Source organism: Pan troglodytes, chromosome 6 (genome assembly GCF_028858775.2).
Source record: "Pan troglodytes isolate AG18354 chromosome 6, NHGRI_mPanTro3-v2.0_pri, whole genome shotgun sequence".
Classification (NCBI taxonomy): Eukaryota; Metazoa; Chordata; class Mammalia; order Primates; family Hominidae; genus Pan; species Pan troglodytes.
Window position 1 is genome coordinate 8,180,281 of NC_072404.2, and position 13,639 is coordinate 8,193,919.

A 13,639-nucleotide genomic window follows, 5' to 3' on the forward strand; every position below is an offset into this window, starting at 1 on the left:
ACCCGAGATCACGACCTGATGCAGAACCACACTCAGACACCCGCCCTGTGGAGCACAACACAAGGAGCGGCGGGGAGCCCTGAAGGGGCCCAGGCATGGCAGGCAACCCAGCACGTGAGGAAACCTGCCCTCTACCAGGCCCACAGCCAAGGCCAACGCAGGAGACTAGGGGTCAACCCCCACAGCGAGGACGGCTCCATCCACCTTCCTGGCCATCAGCCTCCGGCTGCTCAGAGAGGATGCTCGCGCCAGCCCTCTCCAACTCACAGGGACCTCCACAAGTACACGATCACGTCGGATCTTCACACGCAGTTGGGGAGAAGAGCTCCGTGTCCCCCTTTCAATAAAGAGAACACTGGCCCAGAGCAGCGCAGTGACTTGACACAGGTCTTACTGTTGGTGGCGGGGGGCGGGGGGAGCCTTGAATCCAGCCTCCGAAGAACTATCTGTGTTCCTCATCAAAGCTGCAGGGCGCCACACATGCATGCCACTTGCTTCCCGCCCACCTTAAGCTGGTGGAGGGCACAGGCAGCCCACCTCCACCAGCCCTACAGACCAACCCCTCCTCTCCCTCATCCAGGGCCTGGCCACCAGGGAGGGCAGAGTGAACACAGAACACACAGGCAGGCAGAACCCCTGGGGCCAGCATGCCCTCATGCTGGCCACGCCCAGGCAGCACCCCCAGGCCAGCTCGCCCTCACACAAGCCATGCCCAGGCAGGGCGCTCAGATGCGGGAACAGGGCTGAAAGGAGCCACAGTACTTTGAAACCAGCCAGAGACAGCAGCCAGCTGTGCCAGGTCTGGTGCCCGACTGACATCCAGTGCTCCAGGGCAAACTGCACACTGGACCCTCCAGCAGGGCCGGGCCCATCAGGCACGTGGGGGCCTCTGATGTCCCTTCACAGGAAAGAAGTCACAGAGGTTTCTCATCTGGCCAGAGTATGCCTGGGAGCAGAAGGGTCGCCTTCCAAGCAATTAATAAGCCCAGAGAACAGACAGAAGCACAAAGCATTTAGGCCCCGCTGAGGCCGGCCCTACAGAAGTCTGTGTTCTACAGGGGGAGTTCAAGAGGAGACAGCAGCCCGGGCCGTGCTCTGACTTAGCAAAGCTCAAAGAAAATGAAGAGGCACTTTCAGGTGACAGAGAACTGAAGCCAGTAATGCTGATGAGAAGGTAATGGATTCCAGAACCAGCAGTCGGACGGTGTGGTCAAAGGATAGCTCTTTCAGAGAGTCTCAGTCTCAGCCTAGTTTCCAAGAACAGGAGGAAAGACAGGCAAGAAGCGGGAAGCCTTGAAATCTCACAAGCAAACACAATAAGAGGCCGCCTCGGCACCAGCACCTCCGGCCCTGAGCCCCGGGCTCTGATGGCTCCTTCAAAAGCATCGCTCCTGCACCTCCTCGAGACCTGGCGCACACAGGGCAACCAGGAAGAGGGGTCCAGAGCAGAGCTGCCAGGAGGTGGTCACCTGCAGGGGCACCGCGACTGAAGGGCAGGGGCCAACTGAGCAGCTGCTGGAGAAAGATAAGCACAGGGTCCTGGGATGGATGGGGCAGGAGGACGGACAGGACCAGATCTGGGAACGGTCCAGCTACCTGTCTATAAGAATACCATCCCCAGCACCCAGGGTGGTCCCCCGGCAGCTCCACCCCACATCTCACCACCCAAGCGCTGGCACTCAGCTTGGCACAGACTGCGTGAAGAGGCTGCTACAAGCACCAGACAATCGTCTTCCACTATGGTGGGTGAGAACCGTTTGGATCTGTGTCCCTGCCCCATGCCTCATGTTGAATTGTAATCCCCAGTGCTGAAAGTGGGGCCCGGTGGGAAGTGTTTGGATCCTGGAGTGGATCCCTCACAGCTTGGGTATGTCTTCATGATAGTGAGTTCTCATGAGATCTGGTCATTTAGAAGTGTGTGGCACCTCCCTCCCAACACTACTCACGCTCGCTCACTCTCTCGCTCTCTCGTTCCTGCTTTTGCATTGTGGCGTGCCTGTTCCCCCTTCACCTTCCGCCATGACTGAAAGCTCCCTGAGGCTTCACCAGAAGCCGAGCAGATGCCAGCACCATGCTTCCTGTACAGCTGCAGAAGCGTGAGCCAATTCCACCTCTTCTCTTCATAATTACCCAGTCTCTGGTATTTCTTTATAGCAATGCAAGAACAGCCTAATACAGTGGGTTTTTCTTAATTCTAAAAACTCAGTTCATCTCCACTGGTTACAGTTCCCTAAAATGAATGATTTCCCCCAAAAGCAATTATTTCCTCGGTATACACCAAAAAGAGTCCTTTCACAAAGCCCCGCAACGCAGGGCAATCAGACGCCTGCCACTGGTTTGCTGTGGATATTCCGCTTCTCAATGAAGATGTTACTAAGGCTTCAGCAGGATGAGTCACTGGGTTCCACTGCCCCATCTGCTGGGAAAGGCCTCATTAAACCTGAGCAGCCCGGGACAAATGCCCCGCACCAGCCACAGAGATGCCTGGCTGGAGACTGCGCTGGTGAGCCGGAAGCAGGCTCTGCTCTTCACCCAGGACCCTTCAAAGAAGGCGGGACCCCAGAGACACCTGCCCTTCCCTACCTGATGCTCAGGCCCATGGTCTGGTCCAGTCTCTCCCAGCTTTGCAGCTTGGCCAGCAGCCTCTGAAAAGACAACAAAAGCACAGACCCTGTCATCACCTGCCACAGGATCATCACATAAGACTGACAATAATGATCACGGTGCTAAGTCCCTGACCTCTCAGGAGAGCCTGCCCTCATCTCTGAGCTGGGCGCTACATGCTCCAAGTCTGCTTGGAAGTGGCCGGGTTATTATTCCCCAACTGCAGAAGCCACACTGGCGCTTCCTGCCTCACTCTTTCCTGGCCCCGTAAATTCAAGTGTGAATCCCAGCAAGCTAAAAGCAACGTGTGGCTGTGGAGGGAGAAGGCAGACAGCCTCAGAAAGGATCCTGGGGTTGACTGTGCCCCAGGGAGCAGCCTCGGGTCCTTGAGCCGTTAGGACTCATCCCTCCCCCATCTTCCAGGGGCTCCTCAGGGAACCAAGCCCTGGAGCAGACAGACTCAGTCCTGGAGCCAAACTTCCTGCCATCACACAGCAGACCAGGACCAGCAGGCCCTAGGAGAGGAGGGCAGCCACCCTGGAGCATGAGGGAGGGTGACACACTGCCTACAGGCCAGCCCACCCCTCTGTGTCACATGCCTGTCCCATGCTGAGCCGCATCCCAAAGAGGTGAGTCTCACAGCCCTTCTAGGACGGAAGCAATCTGAGGGCAGGGACTCTGTGCCTTTGTTCTGGCCTCGCTTCACCTCCACCCAGTGCCAAGCACCACTCGGCAAGTCAGTGAGGTATTCTCACAGCCCCTCCTATGCGCAGGCACGCACTTGACTAATAACTATATGACAGCCAATGCTACAGAACATTCGCTACGCGCCAGGCACTGCTCTGAGCACTTTGCATAGACTCATGTGAGCCTCACAGTCCCGACAAGGCAGCCAGCACCACTCCTCCCTGTGCAGACAGGGAGACAGACAGGGAGGTGAAGGAGCTGGCCCAGGGACATGGAGCAGCAAGCACCCAACTACGGAGTGTGGCTTGAGAGCCCCAACTCTTCAACCATCAAACAATAAATTACACCGTGGGAGACAGAAAAGATGTCGCATGGGAGCTGTCTTTTCAGGCTAAGCTCCTACAGAACCCAGCACCTGAGAGAAGAGTCCCTGCCAGATACCCCCGCTGGCAGGGAGCCACCTCACCATGGGTCACAGGGCCAAGGCCCCAAAACGACCTTGGCTGTTTCACAGCTCTGAAGAGGACAGAGACGCCACGCCACCCAAGGGGGACTCTGGAAGTGGCCAGCCGGACAGGTGGGCAGCTGCAGAGCACTGCAGATGGAGTCTGCCCTCCTGCCAGGCCCCACAACCACCGGAGAAAGGCGGCATAGGTGTGCCAGGCACAGAGGGGAGTGGCTGTGGCCACAGGGAAGTGGCATGAAGGACAGAGGACCCAGGCAGGGGCCAGAAGGCCTAAATTCTGGTCCAAACTTGCTGTGCACCGGGCAAGAGAGGGAGCTTCTCTGAACCTCAGTTTCCTCCTCTGCCCGCAACATGACTGCAGGATGTTTTCCAGCACTGACACCTTCCTACCAACTGCCGCGGTGAAGACAGAACACCCCCAGCACAGGGCCCTGCCAGCCCTGATCCTCACAGTGCCACGTGCATTCTGACTCACCCTCTGTACCAGTTTCCTGCTGCAACCGAAACAGATCACCACAAACTAAGTGGCTTCAAACAACACAAATCGGTGCGGCACAGAGGCTCACGCCTGTCATCTCAGCACTTTGGGAGGCAAAGGCGGGAGGGTCACTTGAGCCCAGGAGTTCAGGACCAGCCTAGGCAACACAGAGAGACCCCATCTCTACAAAAAAAAATTTAATATTTAAAAAGCCTGGCCAGGCGTGGTGGCTCACGTCTATAATCCCAGCACTTTGGGAGGCTGAGGTGGGTGGATCACGAGTTCCAAGAGATCAAGACCATCCTAGCCAACATGGTGAAACCCTATCTCTACTAAAAATACAAAAATTAGCCGGGTGTGGTGGCGCACGCCTGTAGTCCCAGCTACTCAGGAGGCTGAGGCAGGAGAATCGCTTGTACCTGGGAGGCGGAGGTTGCAGTGAGCCGAGATCGCACCATTGCATTCCAGCCTGGGGACAGGGCGAGACTCCATCTCAAAAAAAAAAAAAAAAAGCCCACAAATGTAATATTTTATAGTACTTTAGATCGGAAATCCAAAACGGGTCTCCCCGAGCTGGAATCCTGGTGTTGGCAGGGTTGTGTTCCTTCTGCAGATTCCAGGGGACAGTCCACTTCCCTGCTCTTTCCAGCTTCCAGAGGACTTACATTCCTTGGCTTGTGGCCCGTCCTCCATCTCCACACCCAGCAAGAGCTGCCAAGTCCCTCTCACATCACTCTGAGCCCCCAGGATGGCCCAGGAGCCCCTCCCCGCCGTGGGCCAGCTGACCAGTCACCTCATTCGCCCTGCCAGGGAAGGTGCTGTGTTCACAGGCTCTGAGGATGAGGCATGGACCTCTCTGGGGACCACGATTCTGCCTCCCACCCCATCACAGCAACCTCCATGTTGTAGGTGAGCAGCTGGTGGGTGTGACCACAATACCGAGGCTCCTCCAGGCAGGGCGGAGGACACCCACAGGAACCGCACACCACACAGGCCCTCACCTCGTTCTCCAGCTCCAAGCCAACCAGCGTCTCCTGCATCTTCTCCTGGCGCCCCAGCTTCCTCTGCAGCCCTTCCAGCTCTTCCTGGAGCAGCCCGTTGGTCTCTCTCATCTCCCTGGCAGTGCCACAAAGAGTCGCTCAAATAGCCACACACCCTAGGGATAAGGCCAAGAGCCCGGGAGCCCTGCCCCTACAGGGTCTGCACAGTGGGCTCCATGTGCACAAACCCAGACTCACTCGAGGCGGCTGCCCCATCCCCCGCAACCCCTCACCGCAGGTGCGCGCTCTCCTCCCGCAGCTGCTTCAGCTCCCGTTCCAGCCTAGGGAGCTGTACCAGCTCAGACTTCATGTTCTTCACAATCGCTGCATCCTGCTCTTGCAGGCACAGCTTCTGCTCCAGATCCTGAGGGAGGCCAGGGACAGAGAAGAAGGGAAAAATGAGCCACGAAGAGACCTGGAGAAAATCACACGCACACGGCTAAGAGAAGGAAGCCGGTCTGCAACGGCTACACACACTGCAGGATCCAACCACAGGACGTTCTGGGAAAGGAAGGGGTTGTCAAGGGCTCAGAAGGAGAGAGGCAGGGATTGACTGGGGGAGCAGAGAGGATTTTTAGGCAGTAAAACTTTTCTGTGTGACACTCTAATGGCAAATATAGAACATTTTACATCTGCCCGAACCATATACTGTCCCACTCCAAGAGTGACCCTCGCATGACCCGTGGACTCTGCGTGACGCTGATGTGTCCAGGCAGGTTCATCACCATCACACGTGCTCCACTCTACCAGGGGAGGCTGTGTGTGTAGGAGCGGGGGCAGGGGGTACACAGGAGCTTTACCTTCTGCTCATTTTGCTGTGAACCTAAAATTGCTCTAGAAAATACCATCCATTAAAAATTAAAGTCATTGAGGTCACAAAGTTCCTTCACTAAACTGCCCCAGGTCCTCAGCAGCCTCCATGCCTCAGGACTCTCCTGTGGGAGGCCTTCCTGGGCTGCACCAGGGGCCTCAAAGCTGCTTCCAATACTGAGCCTCAGCATCCACTCCAGGGCAGCTCTTCCCAGCGCCGACCTCCCAGCCCCCCGCGTACTGGGAGCTGGCATTCACACTGCACACTGCCGGGCTGCTGTGCTCACCACCTGCCCTCGGGGAGCTCTCCAGGAGCAAAAGTCTGTCTCAAGTCTGGTCCAGGATGGCACTCCATGGTAAAACATCCCACCCCTCCCGTGTCAAGCCCACTTCTGCCACTCTAGCAGCACGTGTGACAGCTCAGTCTTTCCAATAGTGAGGACAGGCTTTTCCCTACGGTACCCAGTCCCCTTGGGACACAGACAGCTGGCATCTGTGAGCAGCAAGTCACTGAACAGGCAGAGTATGAAATCACGACCAAACCAGACGGTCATTCAACAAACACTAACAGAGTCCATCATCCTGCCAGCCAGAAAATCCTGAGAGGTGGACTGAGGGCTGCGAGGGGCCAGGGACCACCACCAGGAGCGGACATGGCAGAGGCCAGGTTGGGGGTGCCGGGCAGCTCTGCAGCCAGGAAGAGCTGGTGTGAAGCCTGGAGGTGAGGGTGCATAAGGGCTGAGAGGGCACGGCCAGAGCACAGGGTCTGGAGGCTGCTCTCCAGGCAACAGGAGGCAGGAGAGGGATCTGGAGTCAACGTCTCCCTGGCACGTCCTCCGCAGGGAAATGGCACAGCCTGAGCTTGAGTCAGACGCCCTGACTGAGACCCAGCTCCAGCTGTGCAACTGTGGGCAGCTTGCTCAACCTCTCTATGCCTGTAGCATCTTCTCACGCTCATCAGCACTTGACGTCATCACACACACGGACATTTTCTCTTGGTGTTTGTGGTCAGTCTCCCTCCTCTAGAATACACGCTCCCAAGAGCGGAAGCATCTGCCTCATTCACCACGGTATCCCTGGTGCCCAGCACAGTGCCCAGCACACAGGGCAGCAGCTAACCTCACAGAAGGACCACGGAGCTCGGCACCAGCGCAGAAAGGCCAACAGGGGCAGGAGAGTCAAGGCCACCACAGGGATGTCCACAAGGCACTGACGCGGAGTGACTCACCTTAATCTGCTGCTCGTGGTCTGCTCTTGCTTCTTGGCTGGCCTGGAGTTCCTGGATTTTCTGATTGGCTTCCTGGCATTTTCTATTGAAAGAAAAATACATCACACACAGAAACAGGCATGCGGCAAGGCCAACAATTCTCCTCAGCCTGAGACCCGCCTCAGCACAGACCCACATACGTTCATTCCCACCCCAAGGTTCAGGACCTCCCGCGGCACAGACCCCCGCCCCCAACACACACTCCACTGCATGGGTACCCCAAGGTCCCAGGCCCCAGCCCCTGTGGGCTGGCTCTCAGGCCTCAGTCTGCTCATTCAGACGGGGTGCGTAGTGAGCCCAGGCCACCTGCAAGGACCTCTCCAACAGTGGAACCCACAGCTCTCACCTGCCTGCGGCAACCCCCAGCCCTGGTGTAGCTGCGGTAGGGCCCCACCCCGGAATGACCTCTCCTCTCTACTACGGAACTAGAACTCTCCTAAAACGACATCTGCTGATGGAAGGGTCCAAGTCTGCAGGAGATGCCCACAGTCTCCTGACCGCACCTCCAGACAAGGCTCTCACGTCTGTGCCTCGGCTCAGCCCTGTGCCTGGACATCCCTTTCCAGCCACGCCCCCTCCACCTCCAAGGCACATGATGCTGCCCTTTCAACCTAGCCCTCAGCAGGGTACGGCGGCTCAGCCTGGGATCCCAGCACTCTAGGAGGCTGAGGCAGGAGGATCGCTTGAGGCCAGGAGCTCAAGACCAGCCTGGGTTACAAAGCGAGACCGCCATCTCTACAAAACGTTTTTTAAAATTAGCCAGGTGCAAAACTAATCCCAGCTACTCAGGAGGCTGAGGCAGGTGAATCACTGAACCCAGGAGGCGGAGGCTGCAGTGAGCCGAGATGGTGCCATTGCACTCCAGCCTGGGTGACAGAGCAAGACTCAATCTCAAAAAAAAAAAAATTAGCCAGGTGTACTGCACATGCTTGCAGACCCAGTTACTCGGGAGGCTAAGGCAGGAGGATCACTTGAGCCCAGGAGGTTGAGGCTACAGTGAGCCATGATTACACCATTGCACTCCAGGCTGGATGACAGAGTGAGACCCTGTCTCAAAAAATAAAGTAAAATCTGGCTCTGCAGGAGCCCTCTCTAAGAAGGAGGGGGAGGAAGTTGCTGCCCCCATTCTGCTCCAGAAACATCAGGACACTTTCTGGGCTCATGGTCCTGGCTCCAGAGGCCTCAGCATCTGCCCCTCTTGAGTGTCTGTGAATTAGGACAGCATCTGGGAGTGTATCCACATCCCACCCAGCCACCGAGAGAGAGGTGGGACGCATGCCCCAACACGTGACCCGACCCCCGACCCCACACCCTGGCCCCGCCCACTTGTGTTGCAGGTCCAGCTGCTCCTGCAGCTCCTGCTTCTCCGACTCCAGGCGCTTCACCCGCATCTCCTGGTCCATCACGCTCCACTGCAGTTCCGAGATCCTCCCCTTCAGTGAGTTGATGGTCTAAAAGTAGAGGGGACCAGAGAGCCGCTGAGTGAGTGGAGCCCATGCGTGGAAGGAGCCTGCACATGGAGATGAGAAGAGCGGAGAGGCAACACCACCCACGTGCTATAATCAGGGCAGGAGGCAGAGGGGCAGAGGAATAAGGAGGCAGAGGGGCATCGGGCAGAGGGGTAGGGGAGCAGAGCGGTAGGGGGGCAGATGGCAAGGGGGCAAGGGGGGCAGAGGGCGGGGGGAAGAGGAGCAGGGGAGCAGAGGGCCAGGGGGCAGAGGCACCTCCTTCTGGAGGATGCAGGTCAGGCAGACGCTCACACGCAGGGCCCACCCTCCTCCTGGTGCTCCAGAGCAGCACAGCCCAGAGCCTGCCACAAGCCACCCAGGAGCTGACAGAGGAGACCCAGGCCCCAGCCAGGGCCCCTGGAAAGGAGGCTTGGTGAGGCGGCTTCAGAAGCAAAAGCCTCCACCAGCCAAGATGGGCCTGGACTCTCAGGCCTGGCACCTGGCAGTCTCTGTGCCAGTGCCCCACGCTCCCAAAGTCCCATCAGACATCCACATACCCGCCACACCATCACTTCGGTCTTCCCTCCAACCGTGGCTCCTGTCATCCCTCCCTAGCCACCCCAATGCTACTATGCCGGCTGTTTGCTAACAACATCGCCCTCAAACCACAGCAAGGCACTGGCCAACCAACAGGACAAAGACGGAGGCTGTGCAAGGGGCAGGGCGGTACCTGCTGGGGAGGCCGTGTGCTTGGAACGGGAGCGCGCGGCACGGGCAGGAGCGCCCCCGGGGAGGCGGCCCCTGAGCAAAGCCAGCAGCCCCTCTGGCAGCCTCCAGGACAGCAGGTCTGCCTGACATCACGGAACCCGCACGCGACAGAACCACCAGGCTTCCTCCTGACCACTCGCACCAGGCGACCTTCTGAGGACCCTAACCCTCTGGAAAAGCTCAGAAAACCCCAGTTGTCCTCAGAGAAAGAAAGAGCACGTGGGTCGAGCCAATGTGAAAAGCCGGACAGACCCTGAGAAGCATCACTGTAAGTTAACATACGGAAACACACGGGCGTGATGTCAGCCCTGGGGACCACGCACCCAGGACAGGACAATGGCAAACTCACACAGCAAACGACCTGGGTGGGCCTGGCTGGGCGGCACCTTCCGCTAACAAGGAGGCCTCAGCACTCATTTCCCTGTCCCTGAGAACGTGCCCAGCTCAGGGCCTGCTGAAGCCTATCACCGCTGTCCACCCCACGCCGCTCTGGGAAGGCCCGCATGGGGGCTGCGTGCTCCCCACATGCCCACAATATGTACGGTTTACTTCACCACAACAGTGAAGCATCAACCTGGGAGTCAACAAAGAAGAAAGGTATTAAAAACATACTAACAATAAACACATCCTCCCAGAGGTCTTCTGAACTCAATTAATACACACCGTGTGCCAGGGGCAAGGCCAGATGCAGGGCCGAGCCCACCTGCCCACAGGGTCACCCATGTTGTAGGGGACGCCAGACAGTTGGCAAGGAAGAGGCGCATAAGATAATTCCAGAGTAAGGAGCATGACAATCAGGACCCTGTGACAGGAGAAGGCAGTCAAGACCTAGTGCGCAGGGAGGGCTTCCCTGAGGAGCTGCCGCCTCGGCTTAGACATGACAGGCCAAAGCAGCAGCACCTGCAGCGCCACCATCTTCCCCTCACTATGCCCCACCCCACCGGGCACCGCCCTGCAGCTCCTGCAGTCTCCTGCTCCTCTGCCCCTCATGAAGTGCTGGGCATGACTCACCCTCCCCCATGGAACCACAGGTGCCCGCAGGCAGCGGGGACAGCCCCCGGCCCACCTCCAGCACAGCCCAGCACATGGGAACTGGAACCCAGAGCATGGGCAAACCAAGAGCAGCTTCTCGGGAGCCAATCACGCCTCCTCTCCTGCCAACATTCTCTCCAGAAGCAGATAGGGGAACAGCCTGAACACGCCTCCCCAGCACGGCCACAGGAAGGACCCGCGGCCAGTTTCTGGACCCCTCCAGGACCCCTGCTGCACGCCCACCCCACCCCTACCACGCCTCCACCCCCACACCAGCAGACTTTCATGTTTCCTCTTGGCACCAGCGATCTTGATCGCCACAGACAAAGGACAGGAGAGGTCAGAAGATTCCAATTTCCACCAGCGCCCATGTCTGGGCTGTTTCTAAAATGCAAGCAACCTTCACCAGGACTGCGGTTCACACAGGCTCCGGTTCAGAGGCAATTATCCGACGCCATCAGATGCCTGTAGACCTTGCAGATAGTCAAAGATATGCAAATCCAGACGTGCCTCCTTAAGCCTCCTGACAAAACAACAGCTATTTCCAGAAAAGACCACCATCCACGACAGGGAAGGCTACGGGGAAATTGGAGCCCTCAGCCAGGCCTCTGAGCACAACGGCTGCAGAGACCACCATCGCTGGGGACCTTATAACCCAGTCCTAGGGGTCTGTCCAAAGTCAACAGAAGCGAGGGCTGAGGGAAGGGCTACCTGTTGCATACATACATGAGTGAACACAAACACACTAAACGTCCACAAACAACAAAAAACAGATTCATCATCCATTTAAATTCATAATTACAAAGGCAAAAAAGTGCTTAATTTTTTTTTTTTTTTTGAGACAGAGTCTTGCTGTGTTGCCCAGGCTGGAGTGCAATGGTGTGATCTGAGCTCACTGCAACCTCCACCTCCTGGGTTCAAGCGATTCTCCTGCCTCAGCCTCCCGAGTCCCACAGGCTGGGACTACAGGTGCGCACCACCACGCCTGGCTAATTTTTGTATTTTTAGTAGAGATGGGGTTTCACCATGTTGGTCAGGCTGGTCTCCAACTCCCGACCTCAGATGATCCACCCACCTCGGCCTCCCAAAGTGCTGGGATTACAGGCGTGAGCCACCGCGCCCGGCCCAAAGTCTCAACTTTTTAACTAAAAACTACAGAATGGAAAACTAATACTTCTACTGATGACAACTATGTACAAAACGCAGCTGCCGGTGTGGGAAGCACAACTGAAAACACAAGCGGGCGCTGCAGTGGCAAACAAGAGCATGTACTCCCTCTCCTCGGGAAAACAGCTCCCTGCGCAGCAGAGGCCCCGCTCACCTCGCCAGCCTGGGCCAGACTGTCCTCTTTCTCACGCAGCCTCTTGCTGGCAGCATCCAAGTTCTGCTGACACTGCCTGTTGCGCTCCAGCTGCTCCTGCATCTTCTCCTCCGCCCCGGCCTCCCGCTCCTGAAGCTGCCGGATGCGCGTCAGGAGCTCCTGGTTGCGGTCCACCTCACGCTGTTAAGAGCAAGAGTCAGATGCCACGTGCCGCCCACGGGAGGGTCAGCGGGGAGCCCTCACCCCCACACCTCTCTCAGAACATGCCGAGGCACAAAAAAGAGCCGAGCAGGACCCATGAGCCAAGTCAGAGGCAGAACCAGGACGGGACCTGGGACCCAGCCCCAGCGTTGGCACCCCCGCTGTGGCACCACGACGGTGAGCACTGTGCGAGGTCAGGGCTCCCAGGAAGGGCACTTGGCACAGATCACACACACATTTATCACACCGTCTGCTCAGCAGTTGCCTCTGCAGGGAGAGGGGGCATGGGAAATCTAAAATTCAGCATTGACCTTGGGGAGAAGCTGAGCTTTCATAGCACCAGCAAATCCTGTCTAATTACGCTCTGTCCGGCACTGAAAGGAGCTGGCACTCCCCCAGCGAGCAGACAACAGGGGCAGAGACAGGCGGCGTGGACAGGAGGCTGTGGGCAGAAGCAGTTTACACTGGGCTCAAATCTGCCACACATGCACCCCCTCTCACACAAACCACAAACCTCCAGAGCCACCCCCCACGACTGGCCTTAGGGAGGCCGAGTGGCTCTCACTGGTTGGGATGGGACATGACCAAGCACCACGCTCAGACCTCCTGACTCTAATGACCCGCAGGCCCTCCAGAGTTCACTGCCAGGTACCGGCGTCCCAGGAGGTGAAGGCGGTGAGTCCTGGTGGAGCCCGGCACTCCGGGACCCTCTCACCCTGCCTTCCTCGGGAAGCACCAAGCACTCCCGGAGCCCCGGGTGGAGTACGAGCTTGTGCTGTCCTCATCCAGGGTACTCCAGCCCAAAACCCAGGAGAGCTGTGACAGAGGTGGCCGCCTTCTGAGAGAGGCTGACCCGCACACCTCGGAGGGACTCCAGCCCTTGTGAGCTGCAAGGGCTGCCTCACAACAACCAAGAGACCCTTCTGTGATGCAGGACAAGAGCTGGGGTTGGCACGGGGCTCCGCTCAGCAGCATCACAGCCAGATGCGGTACCGGGCCTGGAACTGCCAGTCCCAGCGCAGACAGGGCAGCCAGCAGGTCTTTGGACTTCAGACACTTAAGTCTCGCCCCCAATAGGTATTTCCAGGTGGAACTCCAAGGAACAATTGGGAAACTACTGGTTCTGACTGTTCCTGGGGTCCCGTGCAGCTGTGTCTGCGGGCAAGGAAGGACAGTCCTGTTAGAAGGTGGCTGGAGCTCAGCAGGGAGCCCCAGGTGTAAGCCCAGTCACCTGCATCCTTGGATTTCCCCAAGACAGGGTTCCCGGAGACCCTACAATGACCCCTCCCTCAATCCAACATTTGTGAGCACCCATAAAATGCCATAAGCTGTGCCACACAATGGAGATCCTGGGCAGAGTCGGGTGGGCCCTGCCCTCAGGGACTCTCGGCCCAGAGGAACTCCAACAGCTGCACACTGTCCCTCCTGCCTGACAGCCACAGCCATACCATCAGCATGCTGCCTCCAGACTAATGACCTGGTGGCTCCTCTCCACCCCTAACAAGGGAATCTCAGTA

At 57.8% G+C, this 13,639-nt stretch overlaps 1 protein-coding gene across 7 annotated transcripts in view; it reads right to left on the reverse strand.

The window, feature by feature from the left end:
- Positions 1 to 13,639, reverse strand: part of MAD1L1 (mitotic arrest deficient 1 like 1) — a 432,704-nt gene that overhangs the window by 410,081 nt on the left and 8,984 nt on the right. For 5 of the 7 annotated variants that reach the window (XM_518933.9, XM_003318210.6, XM_054687323.2 and 2 more), the window contains 6 exons: positions 11,922 to 12,101; positions 8,679 to 8,803; positions 7,314 to 7,395; positions 5,509 to 5,639; positions 5,237 to 5,351; positions 2,584 to 2,645 (listed from right to left, as the gene is read on the reverse strand). In XM_518933.9, coding sequence (XP_518933.3) covers positions 2,584 to 2,645; positions 5,237 to 5,351; positions 5,509 to 5,639; positions 7,314 to 7,395; positions 8,679 to 8,803; positions 11,922 to 12,101 — 695 coding nt within the window. Of the gene's footprint in view, positions 1 to 2,583; positions 2,646 to 5,236; positions 5,352 to 5,508; positions 5,640 to 7,313; positions 7,396 to 8,678; positions 8,804 to 11,921; positions 13,278 to 13,639 lie in introns of all 7 variants that reach the window. The other 2 variants (XM_063815157.1, XM_063815156.1) reach the window with 1 other exon arrangement.